Here is a 16,424-nt window from a genome sequence, read left to right as displayed (position 1 = left end):
GTTGTATGTCTATTGGTGTCCTCCTTGTTCAGGTCATATTTCAGCAGCCATGTTTGTGAGACTTCATGTGTGAGTAACTTTTATTCTCCTAATGTAATTGTCATCTTTGAGGCTTACTGCCTCCCTCTGCTAACCTCAACCTAGTCTGGAAGCTTCTGGCCTCTGTACAATCTCATCTAGGTCTAGAATATTTTCACCCTCTGAGACTTACTGCTGGATAAGTTCACCCTTTGTTGTTCTTTCTGAGCTCTGGCTGGCTGGTCCAACTCAGCTGTTCTTGTTCAAACTCCTCTCAAAGCTGACTGATTCAATCTGGCTTCTCTCAGCTTCTGACTGAATCACTCTGCTTGCTCTCATGCTATTTCTGGCGATCTGTTCTAATCTGCCTCCCTCTCATTCTCCAGTTTATTCTGTTTCCCTCAATATCTAGCTTGTGCTAAGGTGAGCCATGCCGAACTAGAACCAGGATCTCCTAGTAAACAACACAGTTGTGGAGTCCGCAGTGTGATCAGATATCCTACAACAACTTTGTGTTTGTAGCTTCTTTAACATTTCTAGAAGACACAATTTGACAGCAAACTTCCTACTCCTTTGGCTGTTACCACCTCCTCCCCTAAGTTACCTACAATGAATCCTGAGCCTTTAGTGCAGAAATTGTGTTGTAGATAGGACTGGGCTCCACATCCTGGATTTTGATCCATTGTGGTTTTCTGTAAATGCTCTTTGTCGCAAAGAGAAAGTTCCTTAATGAATGATGAGAACTATACTTATCTATGTGTATAAGGATAAATATTTAGAGTGTAGTTAGGGATTATGCTCCTCCAATAACCATGGCTTCACTAGCATGGACTTATTAACTAGATTTCCAGTATCATGAGAAAAAGAGGCATGTTTTCCCTCTTGTTGAGTGGCCCCACAGTCCAATTAGAGAGGTATTAGTTACTACTAAGTTGTGCATGCCACTATTGCCACCTTAGAGTTATTGTATCATGCTGATTTCGTTATTCATAAGCATTATAGCTGGGTAGGACTGTTGGTTATTCCCTCCTTTGGAACTTTGTATGATGTCTTCTGATACCATGAAAACTAGTCATCAAGGAGGAGACTTTCAGGTTATATTCATCTTGGGTCAAGTGCCCAACTTGCATTGTGTCTTCAGCAATAGGGAGTTATCTTCTATTTCTCAGGGGTAACCAAGAGCAACAGAAGTAGCCTATCATGTTTTGGGAGTCTCTTAGAAAACCATGATCAACAATTCTAAAGAGGTTTTATCACCTTTGGTGTGGTACTTTGTTAGTCTATGGTTTTGGGGGTAGCATTGTCAGCCTAAATGGGAAAATTTCATTTAAAGTATGTATATGTTTATACAGACTCATCTGTATTATAGGTAGTTTATGTAGATTGTAATATGATTTTATGACATGTTTTAGAATCCTTACTGTTATTTCACTCTCTTCTTTTTTCCCCTCTCCCCCTCCCTTTTTTTTCTGTTTTCCCCTTCAGATCCCTTGTATCCTGCTTTTTTACTCTCTACTGCTTCTAACTTGCAATGTTTGCTTTTTACTTTCCTGGTGATTTGAATGAGAGTGGTTCCCATGGGCTCATCATATATTTGAATGTCTAGTCCCTGGTTGATAGTGAAGGATTGTTGGAGGAGGTTTGTCACTGGGGGTGGGTTTCAGGCTTTGAAAACCCAAGTCTAGGCCTAGTTTCTGTCTCCTTCTTGGTCTGTCTCTCTCTCTCTCTCTCTCTCTCTCTCTCTCTCTCTCTCTCTCTCTCTCTCTCTCCCTCCTTTCCTGCTGTCAGTGGAGGTGGATTTGAAACTCTTAGCGACTCCTCCACTGCCTGTCTGCTTTTTTGCCATGATAATAATTGACTAACCCTCTGAAACTGTAAGCAAGCTCCCAGTTAAATGCATCCTTTTATGAGAGTTGCTGTGGTCAATCTAAATGAAATTACCAAATAACACGGGTCTCAGAGCCCCAACTAGATTTCTCTTGTCACTAAATGAAGGTTCCAATACCAGGAATTAGTTACATTTAATTGAGTTGCTGGCCAAAGAGGTCCCATGGGAACTTCTAAACAAACAACCCGGGCTGTTGACAAGGCTATAGAATGTTCTCTACAACTGACAACAAGGCCATATTACTGAAGACAATGTCTAGACAACTCTTGAATATGGAAAAGATGAGCTAGTTCCTACTTAGAGCCTTCACCCCTATGGGCTAGTACTCATGGTACAGAAAGTTACTCTGCATGCTTCCAGTAGAGAAACATAAACACCAACCCAGATATAAACCCACTGATCTATAATGTTGTCCTGCCTGCAAGCTATTCTAGTGCAATAGTGGCAAAATTCTTGTGGTGATAACCAGCCAATATCCAACTTGAGTTAAGGCTCATTCCACAAGTTAGAACTCATACTCCATGCTGCTCAGATGGTGAAGAACCTAAGATGCCCAGGAACCTAGGCTAAAACAAAAATATCACTGTCCTGCTAAAGGAATGGAACACTAAAACAACTCCTAATGATATCCTGTTACACCCATACATATAACATCAAAGAAACTTCTTCCTCCTACAGTAGATGGGAGAAAATACAGGGACCCACAGCCAAACATTATGCAAGTAGTAAGAGTCTTTGGGGCTTTGGGGGCATTCAGCTCTAAATGAATGTCTCCATCAAATCCCTCCTCTCAGCACACATGGAGCCCTGTGACAGAAAGAGTATAAGAACCAGAGGAGATGGAGGCCACCAGGAAACAAAGCCTTCTAAATGTGAAAGAACTGATGTGCATATGAAATGGCAGAGACTGAGGCAGCATGCCATATTTTCTTCAGTGTATCATTTTGGCATTTTTGTTGACTATTAAATTCATCTATATCTATGTGTAGTTACGGCTATAGTTATGTATACTTATGTTCAAGTCTTCATTGTGTCCCAGTGGTATACATATATATTTTGTGATATTACCATGTAGTTTTTAAAAAAATATTATTATTATTATTATTATTTTGGCTCTGATACTGATATATTGAGTTCTGGATTGGTAATACCCCCTGGCATTCTTCATGATTGTTTTGGTTACCATTCTATTTGTAAGGCTTTCTCTCGAGTTTCCTAGTTATGTTGTTGAATTTTTAAATTCCCTCTTCACATCACCTTGAGTGCTCTTCAATCTCTCTCTTTATTGAACTGCATTTTCAAAGCCTGCATTATCTTTGTCATCCTATTCAGCCTTATGTTCTTTTTGAGTTAATTCTCTTCAAGTTCACTGAGCTATTTGTTTCTCTTTTCTTTAAACTCCTTGAATTCATTACTGAAGTTTATGATTGTTAAGTTCTGTATGTTGGGATTAACCCAAGTAATTGTTCTTACATATTGTCATACACTGAGAACTGGGAACATGGACTTTTTGTGTTTGATGTGGACACAGCACGTTTGACTGGTACACAGGATTTGCTATGCAGTACAAGCTGGCAATTAATACAGGTGGGTCTCACCAAGCTTGATCTGGTCCCTGGTTGTGGACACTGAGTTAAGTCTATTAACTGAGGAAAGTTCAGGCAGGATAGGGTCAGGAATACTTACAAGGTTAGGCCAGAGCATAGGTCATATGGGTCTGTCTAACCCTGACATATGGATCTGGAACAAATATCCATAGAGGCAACTGGAACTGGAAGGGGTTGTGTCAGCAAGCATAGGTATATTACCTATGTTTCTATAGCACATAGACAGGCTAAAGAATCCCTGGCAGGGAATAGTCTTGGGTCTGTTGAGTCCTAAAATGATAAAGGGGGCCAGGTGAAAGTCATCTGATGAATTCTAAAAGGAGGAAAAGGGCAAGGAGAAAGTCATGATCCTTGGCAAGCAGCTTCAGAGCTACCTGAGTTGGGAGGGGCTGTGCCAGGGAACGCACACAGATTACCTGTGTCATCCCTCTGTATGGGCTGCCTAGAGAGTCCCTGGGAGTGAGACTTTCAGGATCTTATGGGTCCAAAGGGAGAAAGAAGGGTCAAGAGAAGGGCAAAATCCCAGAAAAGCATCTACAGTTCAACCAGTGTTGGGAAGGACTGTGCTTGGGTGCACAGGTAGGTTAACTGTATCTCTGCCTCAAGTGGGCAGACTAGAGGCTCCCTGACAGTACGCATTCCACAGTTTCATAAATCTCAAAGGGAGGAAGAGGATCTAGGAAAAAAACGTTATTTGATTATAGACTAGGAAGGCTTTTCCTGGCCCAATAATAGGCCATTGTTTATATTACCCTTATAAGATGACATATGCTAATGGAGTTATTCTAATTTAAGTAACTGGTAAAATGCCTTACAGCATAAATATTCTGTGTTGTAATCTCTTGGTAGCCATTGTGTTGAAGGAGATAACTATGAGTGAACTATTGGGCAGAGAGGAAAGTATATCGTCACTTGTTGACTGCTTATCATGTTCCACATATCTTGGGAACTTACAAGTCATTTAATTCTTACCACATGACATATAAAGTATGTTGTGTTATTTCCATATTAGGACTAAGTCAAAGCTGAGAGAAGTAAGGTAGTCAGATAATCTCACTTGATATTTAAAAACTTAAATACCCCTTTCAATTTTTAATGAAGGGCTTAGTTCATCCCATGTCAGCTGCTGCGTGTTTATCTCATCCAAAAAATCCCTAGATTCATCTAGGACCCCTCTCCCTCTTTCAATAGTTGGTTCAGAAATGCTAATATGTCTTTAGTTGTTCCTTTAATGTGTTGTGTCCTTCTGCACACACACAAGCTACCTACTGCATATTCATGGCATATATTTAAGTGTGAATTTGATTGTTATTATCCAAAGGCCAAAATCTAGTAAAGGACAGAACCAGCATGTATAGCCAGGTATGAGTTTAAAGTTCATGTTCTTTCATGATGTGTCTCTGCCTACAGAAATAGGTTTTCTTGACCCAACACTCACTCCACTGGCTACATGAATCCAAATAAGATGCCACTTTGAATATCAGTTTCTCATCTCTAAAATTGGAGTAGAAGTAAGCAGTTTCAGGTATTCTGCATGTAACCTTGAAGAGGGTGAGAAGAGAAGTCTAAACAGAAAGGGGTCTAAATAAACAATCTTCCAATAAAACCAAATATTGTTCTCCTGTAAGTCAGGTCAACAGCTACATCAAGACTTCTTAATATGCCTGATAACTTGTCTCAAAGGTAATGTAAAGTAGTGGGTAATATGCAGGTATTGTAGTTATTTTTGCAGCATTATGTCAATATTCCTGACATAAGCAACACATGGGGAAATTTTTATACTTGCCAGCTGTGCTGTTTGGTATAAGAGCCATTGGCCACAAGTCTAAAGCTAAATTCATTAAAATTAAAAACAAAATGTAACTCAACCTATTAGTTATAGTTACTGCATCTCATGTGCATTGGTTGTCTCTGAATGTGATAGGAAGGGTTAGAAAAATGACTTAGAAGGAAAAACCTAATTCTGCTTTCCATTTCTTTCCTCCTCCATTCTCCATTCTCCTGTTGGCCTGTTTCTTACTTTTGAGAAATTTCAGGAACAAGACTCTGCAGATGGAAAAGATCAAGGCCCGTCTGAAGGCTGAGTTCGAGGCTCTGGAGTCTGAAGAGAGGCACTTGAAAGAATACAAACAGGAGATGGATCTCCTGCTACAGGAGAAGATGGCCCATGTGGAGGAACTCCGACTGATTCATGCTGATATCAATGTGGTATGTGGCTAGTTTCCTCGAGCCTATCTCTGGGCCCAGTAAAGATGAGAAAGAATCTTGTTTTTCATTTCCATGTGACTGTAGCCACCCCAGAGGAGAAGGTATCAAGCTACTGTGATGTACAAAGATCCCAGGAGTTCTGAGATCAGCTCTTGTTATGTCACTGACTAACCACAATGGACAAGTCCTTCATTTCTGAGCACCATATTTTCTCCCTGTATTATAAAATAGGCTAGTTGAACTTCAAGGCTTCGTTCAGTTCTAACATGTTCACATTCTGGAAGTCTTCAACTTAAACAGTCAAGGAAAGGTAGAATAGATTCCTACCTCTTGAGGCGAGGTTAAAATTCTTAAGTGTCTAACCAGACCAAATAAATCATCCCTGCATATTTAACAAAGTAGGGCTCTCTCATTAGACTGACATTTGGAAACTATTGGAATATTTGGGAATTAATTTTCTGAGTTGAAAAATTTCCCTTGTTTGGAATTATACATGAAGAGTCTGGGCTTCTGTACTGCTTATTCCTTTATCAAGAAGTAGAAAGTGTTTACCTGTCAGTCAGGTAGGTCCTTTCTAATCATTAGAGTCTATGATAATCTTTTTCTAATTGATCTTTGATGGAGCTTAGTTTCTATTCCTGGGAAACTCATTTCTGTGGACTTACTCATTTCCAGAATATCGTCAGGCCTGGAATATATAAATATATATGACTTGCATCATAGACCCTTGGTGTTTAATGTGTTAGCACAAGATTCTGGTTCTCCTATGGGGACTGTAGACTTTGCTGCAAGCTAACTGATGATATAGAACCAATAGAATAAATTATGTGTTTTCAACAGAGGAGCTGAGAATGTAGACCAGTACATCTCAGACTAGAGCATCAGGGTCAACTCGAGAGTCTATTAGAAGAAAAATTGTTGAACTGTACTCTTGAGTTTCTAGTTAAATGTTCTTAATTTAAAGAGGGCTTGAAAATTTAAAATTCTTAGTTCCTAAATGCTAATGCTGCTGCATCAGTTGTGTGTGTGTGTGTGTGTGTGTGTGTGTGTGTGTGTGTGTGTGTGTGTGTGTGTTAGGGCAGGGGATGGGGTGGTAGGGGTAGAAGTGTGTGGCAATCATATTTTGAAAACAATTGATCTAGGAAAAAAATGTAACTGGCCTAAAAGACACAAGTCTTTAATTTTTGTGTAGATTTTTTCCTTAAGTGTTTTCTTGAGTAAATCCTTTATTCTCTAACCTTCATTCAGCTTACTAACCTCAAAAAATAATGATGGTGTGAGCTGGTAAGGCAATTGCAGCTGCGGGAAATTCTAATGTGAGGAACTTAGCTACCAGTTTATGCACTTTTACTTGATTAGTTCCTATATTTAGTGCTTTGTGTGAATTGGATCATTTGGTCTTTACTAAGAATACAAGGAGTGTGCACTATTCAAATTTCACTATGATAGTGATGAAGAAACTGAGACTCCAGCAGTCATATAGAGAAGACATAGAGAACTTGAACATAGACTGGTGTCCCTCTATAGTCTGCCCTATTATCCATTCAGTTATAAGGCCTCTTGTGAGTTTTGGGATCTTTTCTGTTTCTACTCGTCTCTATTTTCTAGATGGAAAACACCATTAAACAGTCTGAAAATGACTTAAACAAGCTGCTAGAGTCAACCCGGAGGCTTCATGATGAGTATAAACCACTGAAAGAACACGTGGATGCCCTGCGCATGACATTGGGCCTGCAAAGGCTTCCTGACTTGTGTGAAGAGGAAGAGAAACTCTCCTTGGAGTAAGCTGCCTGCTTTCTGACCTCCAAATAACACAGTGTAGCAGAATGGAGGGTATGGTGTGGGGATGGATATATATGTGTGTGTGTGTGTGTGTGTGTGTGTGTGTGTATACAAATATATATATATATTCCTATTCTTAGGCCTGTTAGTGGTTAATTCCTTGTATGACCTTCTGCAAGTCTCTATGCTGACACGTTATATAAGAAGAATGATGACATGAAGATTAATAGGTGACTTTTTAAAATACATTGTGCAATTTTTGACAGATTTTGTATAAGTTTTATCTATGCACTATCACAATGTCTCAGGGAGTAAAAGGGCTTTCCACCAAGCCTGGGGACCTGAGTTCTCTTGCTGGGACCCGTGTGGTAGAAGAAGGGAATGAACTCCTGAAGACTGTCCTGTGACTTCCACGTGTACATGGTTGTATCCTGTGCCACAGACACAGACACAGACACACACACACACACACACACAATTTTAAAAGTTATGGTCTAGAGGAGTGTACAGAAACTTTTTTTTACTCTTTCACAACAGATGTTATTGGTTGAGGAGCAGAGTACACAGACATTCCAATTCTTATTACATATTCACAAAAAGAGCCATATATTGTGTTCATGTACCCAAACTCTGAAGAGTCCCATTGTGTTCATGTATGCAAGTAAAGAGCTGCATATTGTTTTTCTTTGAACGTATTCCACTAATGTTCTAGCCTCAAACTTGGCAAGTTTCCCTAAGACCTCTCATAACAACCAAATGCTCATAATCCTTAGCTCCACCAATTCACAATTTTATGTCACACAGAACATACTCAAAATTTCCATCTTTCCCAGCACATTAACTGTTAGGAAAGTGGACTGCCATGACCACAGACATCACAGTTCTGGCAGGGCAAGGACTAAGGACTGGCTTTCTTATGAAATGGTTCTACTAGAACACAGAAGCAGATAGAACTGAAAATATTCCAGACACAAATGCACGACTGAGACTCCAAATTGCCATTTAGTATGCTTTGTATTGTAGGATATAAAACTAGCCCCCTCTACAAAATGTTAAGGTGACACCCGAAACAGTCACAGCCTCTCCTGATTTCCTGCTATTTTCTGGTTGTGCCAAACAACAACAACAACAACCAGCAAATGATTACAACCAGCAAATGATTTAACCTCTTAAAAAAATAATTTACACTTAAAAAATGGGAAGAGGTGGGATGCCCTCACCTTTGAAAAAATATTTCTAGAGCTACTAAAAAAACTCACATTTACAAACCAGTTGATAAAAACATTCCTCTGCATTGTACAGGAAGGGAGGCAGGGACCACTGACAGATAGACGTGATGGACACTTAGTCAGCCTTGGCTTATTTCTCTTCTTCAGAGACTGGACTCTGGTTTTCTGTCTCCAATTTCTGCAGGCAGATCTGTAGGTTGCTGGTCAGACACGTCAGCCTGCTTGCCCTTTGCTCCCTGCTTCCCTTTTATCGGCACATTTTTGTCTGATGCTTTATCCTTTCCCATGGCCTTTTTTTGGATTTCACATCTGCCTTGGCAGGGGTGGGCTTGGCCCAACAGCCTCGTCGACCAGCATTTGGGCTCTGCCTTCGCTGCTCCATCTGTGCTAACCCTCTTCTTGGGCATCAAGGCAATGCAGGGTGGGATATGCGTGCTTTGCCGGATCTGTCACTGGGCTGCACTGCCTAACCACCACTACACGAACTACTCACAGAAACCTTTGAAAACATAAAATGATATAATTCCATGTTCTCCTGGACCTAACCTGTCTTTTAATATCAAGACCTGGAATTAAAAATTAGTCCAATTTGAGAGAGACAGAGACAAAGACAGAGAGAGACAGAGAGAGACAGAGAGAGAGAGAGAGAGAGAGAGAGAGAGAGAGAGAGAAACTTATTCCTAGAAAGGTATAAATATATAGGACTATGAATGGATATTAAGAACATTGCAAATGGCTTTCTTTTTTAATTTATTTATTGGATATATATATATTTTTTTAATTTTCTATTTTTTTTATTATAACATCACAATTATTTTATTCGATATAATTTATTTACATTTCAAATGATTTCCCCTTTTCTAGCCCCCCCACTCCCCGAAAGTCCCGTAAGCCCCCTTCTCTTCCCCTGTCCTCCCATCCACCCCTTCCCACTTCCCCGTTCTGGTTTTGCTGAATACTGTTTCACTGAGTCTTTCCAGAACCAGGGGCCACTCCTCCTTTCTTCTTGTACCTCATTTGATGTGTGGATTATGTTTTGGGTATTCCAGTTTTCTAGGTTAATATCCACTTATTAGTGAGTGCATACCATGATTCACCTTTTGAGTCTGGGTTACCTCACTGAGTATGATATTCTCTAGCTCCATCCATTTGCCTAAGAATTTCATGAATTTGTTGTTTCTAATGGCTGAATAGTACTCCATTGTGTATATATACCACATTTTTTGCATCCACTCTTCTGTGGAGGGATACCTGGGTTCTTTCCAGCATCTGGCAATTATAAATAGGGCTGCAATGAACATAGTAGAACATGTATCCTTATTACATGGTGGGGAGTCTTCTGGGTATATGCCCAGGAGTGGTATAGCAGGATCTTCTGGAGGTAAGGTGCCCAGTTTTCGGAGGAACCGCCAGACTGATTTCCAGAGTGGTTGTACCAATTTGCAACCCCACCAGCAGTGGAGGAGTGTTCCTCTTTCTCCACACCCTCTCCAACACCTGCTGTCTCCTGAATTTTTAATCTTAGCCATTCTGACTGGTGTAAGATGAAATCTTAGGGTTGTTTTGATTTGCATTTCCCTAATGACTAATGAAGTTGAGCATTTTTTAAGATGCTTCTCCGCCATCCGAAGTTCTTCAGGTGAGAATTCTTTGTTTAACTCTGTACCCCATTTTTTAATAGGGTTGTTTGGTTTTCTGGAGTCTAACTTCTTGAGTTCTTTATATATATTGGATATTAGCCCTCTATCTGATGTAGGATTGGTGAAGATCTTTTCCCAATTTGTTGGTTGCCGATCTGTCCTCTTGATGGTGTCCTTTGCCTTACAGAAACTTTGTAATTTTATGAGGTCCCATTTGTCAATTCTTGCTCTTAGAGCATACGCTATTGGTGTTCTGTTCAGAAACTTTCTCCCTGTACCGATGTCCTCAAGGGTCTTCCCCAGTTTCTTTTCTATTAGCTTCAGAGTGTCTGGCTTTATGTGGAGGTCCTTGATCCATTTGGATTTGAGCTTAGTACAAGGAGACAAGGATGGATCAATTGGCATTCTTCTGCATGCTGACCTCCAGTTGAACCAGCACCATTTGTTGAAAAGGCTATCTTTTTTCCATTGGATGTTTTCAGCCTCTTTGTCGAGGATCCAGTGGCCATAGGTGTGTGGGTTCATTTCTGGATCTTCAATCCTGTTCCATTGATCCTCCTGCCTGTCACTGTACCAATACCATGCAGTTTTTAACACTATTGCTCTGTAGTATTGCTTGAGGTCAGGGATACTGATTCCCCCAGATTTTCTTTTGTTGCTGAGAATAGTTTTAGCTATCCTGGGTTTTTTGTTGTTCCAGATGAATTTGATAATTGCTCTTTCTAACTCTGTGAAGAATTGAGTTGGGATTTTGATGGGTATTGCATTGAATCTGTATAGTGCTTTAGGCAAAATGGCCATTTTAACTATATTGATTCTACCGATCCATGAGCATGGGAGGTTTTCCCATTTTTTGAGGTCTTCTTCCATTTCCTTCTTCAGAGTCTTGAAGTTCTTGTCATACAGATCTTTCACATGTTTGGTAAGAGTTACCCCAAGATACTTTATACTGTTTGTGGCTATTGTGAAGGGGGTCATTTCCCTAATTTCTTTCTCAGCCTGCTTATCCTTTGAGTATAGGAAGGCCACTGATTTGCTTGAGTTGATTTTATAACCTGCCACTTTGCTGAAGTTGTTTATCAGCTGTAGGAGCTCTCTAGTGGAGTTCTTTGGGTCACTTAGGTAGACGATCATGTCGTCTGCAAATAATGATAGTTTGACTTCTTCCTTTCCAATTTGTATCCCTTTGACCTCCTTATGTTGTCGAATTGCCCGAGCTAGTACCTCAAGTACAATATTGAAAAGATAAGGAGAAAGGGGGCAGCCTTGTCTGGTCCCTGATTTCAGTGGGATTGCTTCAAGTTTCTCTCCATTTAGTTTGATGCTGGCTACCGGTTTGCTGTATATTGCTTTTACTATGTTTGGGTATGGGCCTTGAATTCCTGTTCTCTCCAAGACTTTAAGCATGAAGGGATGCTGAATTTTGTCAAATGCTTTTTCACCATCCAATGAAACGACCATGTGGTTTTGTTCTTTGAGTTTGTTTATGTAGTGGATTGTATTGATGGATTTCCGTATATTGAACCAACCCTGCATTCCCGGGATAAAGCCTACTTGATCATGGTGGATGATCGTTTTGATGTGTTCTTAGATTTGGTTGGCAAGAATTTTATTGAGTATTTTTGCATCGATGTTCATAAGGGAAATTGGTCTGAAGTTCTCTTTCTTTGTTGGATCTTTTTGTGGCTTTGGTATCAGCGTAATTGTGGCTTCGCAGAAGGACTTGGGTAGTGTTCCTTCTGTTTCTATTTTGTGGAATAGTTTGAAGAGTATTGGTGTTAACTCTTCTTTGAAGGTCTGGTAGAATTCTGCACTGAAGCCATCTGGTCCTGTGCTTTTTTTGGTTGGAAGACTTTCTATGACTCCTTCTATTTCTTTAGGCATTATGGGACTCTTTAGATGGTCTAGTTGGTCCTGATTTAATTTTGGTATTTGGTATCTGTCTAGGAAATTGTCCATTTCCTCCAGATTCTCCAGTTGTGTTGAGTACAGGCTCTTGTAGTAGGATCTGATGATTTTTTGGATTTCCTCAGTTTCCGTTGTTATATCTCCCTTTTCATTTCTAAGTTTGTTAATTTGGATACTTTCTGTGCCCTTTGGTCAGTCTGGCTAAGGGTTTATCTATCTTGTTGATTTTCTCAAAGAACCAGCTCCTGGTTTTGTTGATTTTTTGTATGGTTCTCTTTGTTTCTACTTGATTGATTTCGGCCCTGAGTTTGATGATTTCCTGCCTTCTACTCCTCCTGCGCGAAATAGCTTCTTTTTGTTCCAGGGCTTTCAGGTGTGTCATTAAGCTGGTAATGTATGCTCTCTCCATTTTCTTTTTGGAGGCACTCAGGGCTATGAGTTTTCCTCTTAGCACTGCTTTCATTGTGTCCCATAGATTTGGGTATGTTGTGTTTTCATTTTCATTGTGTTCTAAAAAGTCTTTAATTTCTTTCTTTATTTCTTCCTTGACCAAGGTATCATTGAGTAGAGTATTGTTCAGTTTCCACGTGTATGTGGGTTTTCTGTTGTTTCTGTTGCTATTGAAGACCACTTTTACTCCATAGTGATCAGATAGGAGGCATGGGATTAGTTCTGTCTTCTTATATTTGTTGAGGTCTGTCTTGTGACCAATTATATGGTCGATTTTGGAGAAGGTACCATGAGGTGCTGAGAAAAAGGTATATTCTTTTGTTTTAGGATAGAATGTTCTATATATATCTGTTAAATCTAATTGGTCCAAAGCTTCAATTAGTTTCATTGTGTCCCTGTTTAGTTTCTGTTTTCCTGATCAGTCCATTGAGGAAAGTGCAGTGTTGAAGTCACCCACAATTATTGTGTTAGGTGCAATGTGTGCTTTGAGTTTTAATAAAGTTTCTTTTACGAAAGAGGGTGCCCTTGCATTTGGGGCATAGATGTTCAGGATTGACAGTTCTTTTTTTGTATTTTTCCTTTGACCAGCAAGAAGTGTCCCTCAGGGTCTCTTTTGATGACTTTGGGTTGAAAGTCAATTTTATCTGATATTAAAATGGCTACTCCAGCTTGTTTCCTGAGACCATTTGCTTGTAAAATTGTCTTCCAGCCTTTTACTCAAAGGTAGTGTTTGTCTTTGACCCTGAGGTGTGTTTCTTGTAAGCAGCAAAATGTAGGGTCCTGTTTACGTACCCATTCAGTTAGTCTGTGTCTTTTTATTGGGGCATTAAGTCCATTGATGTTAAGAGATATTAAGGAATAGTGATTGTTACTTCCTATCATTTTTGACGTTATTTTTTAAATTTGAATGCTTAACTTCTTTTGGGTTTGATGAAAGGTTACTATCTTGCTTTTTCCAGGGTGAAGTTTCCCTCCTTGTATTGGTGTTGTCCTCCTATTATCCTTTTTAGGGCCGGATTTGTGGATAGATATTGGGTAAACTTGGTTTTGTCATGAAAAATCTTAGGTTCTCCATCTATGGTGATTGAGAGTTTTGCTGGATATAGTAGTTTTGGCTGGCATTTGTGTTCTCTTAGAGTCTGCATGAGATCTGCCCAGGACCTTCTAGCCTTTATAGTCTCAGGTGAAAAGTCTGCTGTGATTCTGATAGGTCTTCCTTTATATGTTACTTGGCCTTTTTCTCTTACTGCCTTTAGTATTCTTTGTTTAGAACATTTGGTGTTTTGATTATTATGTGACGGGAAGTATTTCTGTTCTGGTCCAGTCTGTTTGGAGTTCTGTAGGCTTCTTGTATATTCATGGGCATCTCTCTCTTTAGGTTAGGGAAGTTTTCTTTCATAATTTTATTGAAGATATTTGCTGGCCCTTTAAATTGTAAATCTTCACTCTCATCTATGCCTATAATCCTTAAGTTTGGTCTTCTCATTGTGTCCTGGATTTCCTGGATATTTTGGGTTACAAGCTTTTTGCATTTTGCATTTTCTTTAACTGTTGAGTCCATGATTTCTATGGAATCTTCAGCATCTGAGATTCTTTCTTCTATCTCTTGTATTCTGTTGTTGATATTTGCATCTCTGTCCACTGATTTCTTCCCAAGGCTTTCTATCTCCAAAGTTGTCTCCCTTTGAGTTTTCTTAGTTGTTTCTACTTCTGATTTTAGATCCTGGATGGTTTTGCTTAGCTCCTTCACTTGCATGTTTGTGTTTTCCTGTAATTCTTTAAGAGATTTTTGTGTTTCCTCTTTCATGACTTCAGCCTGTTGACCAAAGTTCTCCTGTATTTCTTTAAGAGATTTTTGTGTTTCGTCTTTCATGACCTCAGCCTGTTGACCAAAGTTCTCCTGTATTTCTTTAAGTGTTTTTTGCATTTCCTCCTTGTTGGCTTTTCTATTCTCCTGGATTTCTTTCAATGATTTTTGTGTTTCCCTTGCAAGGGCTTCTAACTTTTGATCCATTTTCTCCTGAATTTCTTTAAGTATGTCCTTCATGTGTTCCTGTACCAGCATCATGACCGGTGATTTTAAATCCAAATGTTGTTTTACTGGTGTGATGGGGTATCCAGGACATGTTGGTAGAGGAGAATTGGGTTCAGATGTTGCCATATTGCCTTGATTTCTGTTAGTGACGTTCCTGCGTTTGCCTTTTGCCATCTAGTTCTCACTGGTGTTAGTCTTGTCAGTGCTGGACTCACCCGTGTAAGCTGCCCCTTCCCAGTTGGCCTCTGGTGCACAGCTTACCTCCTGCACTGCTTGTAGACAGGGTGCTGCTGCCCAGGCTGTTCAGATCCCAAAGCAGGCACCCGAAGGCTCCCGCTGGGGCCGCTGGATTCACTGGAGCACACTGACTTCTCCCAGCTGGCCGCCCGGAAGCCCAGCTAGCCACTTGCAAGACTTGGAGATGTGGTGCTGCTGCCCAGGCTGATCTGGATCCTGAAGCGGAGAGAGTAGAGCTGAGGGCTTCCGCCTGAGGCCTTGCCCCAGATTGTGTCTGTGGACGAGATGGAGCCCGTGTGCACCCCCAGGGAGTGCCGACGGTGTATGCTGCTGTGACCTCCCCTGTGTTCCGCTCACTCCGCTGGGCAGCCGATCCGCCAACCGGGCTGTCGCACACAAGGTTAGCCTGGCCGCCCAGTCCCTGAGTCCAGGCAAAAGCCTGGGAGGCCAAGGTCCGAGCAAAGTTCCCCTAGGGCTATGACTGTTAATTGGGTCCGCCAGGTGACTAGGATGGCGGGCGTGCGCGCCCGCGCTCCCTGAAAGCGCCGGGAGAGTCTGCTTTGCTAACAATCACCTGGGCGGGTTGACTCACAGATGGCCCACCAAGCCGCCCAGTTCTTGGGGTCAGTCCTGTGCCTTTTGGGGCCTGGACCCCCGCTTTGTTAGCCTTAGGCTATGCCTGTTACAGGTCTGCCCGCCAGAGCTCTCTGTCGTCCTGCAGGCAAAATGGCGGCGGCGCGCATGCAGGCCTGGGCAAAAAACCTCCTGGCTGGGTTAGCACCCCGATGGCCCCCCGACCAGCCCAGGGCCTGGGTGCAGGCCAACGCCCGTTGGGCTCAGACCACCGTGGTGTTGGCCTCGGATTATGTTTGTGTACCTCAGTCTGTCCGATCCCTGGAGTACGGAACCAAGATGGATGCACCTCTCCTGACTGGTGGGAGGCCGAGTTCTGAAGTGGCTTCCGTGCAGGAAAGGCGCAGCACAACTGCAGCTGCTTGCCGCCCGGCTGGTCAGCGAAGGTCAGTGGTTGTGGGCGCAGGGCCTAACTGGTCCCTGTGTCGCCTTGGTTCCACTGCTGATGGCCCTTCAGCTGGAACAGCCACTGCTGCACTTCCGCCGCCGCCGCTGCCGCCGGAAGTCAAGTCGCCTATTGGATATATTTTTATTTACATTTCAAATGATTTCCCCTTTTCTGGCCCCCCACTCCCTAAAAGTCCCATAAGTCCCCTTCCCTCCCCCTGTTCTCCCTCCCACCACTTCTCACTTCCCTGTTCTGGTTTTGTCCTATACTTGCTACACTGAGTCTTTCCAGAACCAGGCCACTCCTCCATTCTTGTTGTACCTCATTTGATGCGTGGATTATGTTTTGGGTATTCCAGTTTTCTAGGTTAATATCCACTTATTAGTGAGTGCATACCATGA

General features: G+C 41.4%; 2 protein-coding genes across 4 annotated transcripts in view; one reads left to right on the top strand and one right to left on the bottom strand.

Moving 5' to 3' along the window:
- Positions 1–16,424, top strand: part of Zc4h2 (zinc finger C4H2-type containing) — a 33,134-nt gene that overhangs the window by 7,855 nt on the left and 8,855 nt on the right. For all 3 annotated transcript variants that reach the window (XM_052171520.1, XM_052171518.1, XM_052171519.1), the window contains exons 2-3: positions 5,550–5,721; positions 7,330–7,502. In XM_052171520.1, the coding sequence (XP_052027480.1) occupies positions 5,550–5,721; positions 7,330–7,502 (345 nt within the window). The remainder of the gene's footprint in view (positions 1–5,549; positions 5,722–7,329; positions 7,503–16,424) is intronic.
- Positions 8,876–9,139, bottom strand: LOC127675399 (non-histone chromosomal protein HMG-14-like). The gene has a single exon (XM_052171521.1). The coding sequence runs from the start codon at positions 9,137–9,139 to the stop codon at positions 8,876–8,878; it is 264 nt and encodes an 87-aa protein (XP_052027481.1).

This window comes from Apodemus sylvaticus, chromosome X (assembly GCF_947179515.1).
Source record: "Apodemus sylvaticus chromosome X, mApoSyl1.1, whole genome shotgun sequence".
Lineage (NCBI taxonomy): Eukaryota > Metazoa > Chordata > Mammalia > Rodentia > Muridae > Apodemus > Apodemus sylvaticus.
The sequence above is the reverse complement of the archived record's forward strand: the minus strand, read 5'-3'. Positions and strand labels throughout refer to the sequence as shown.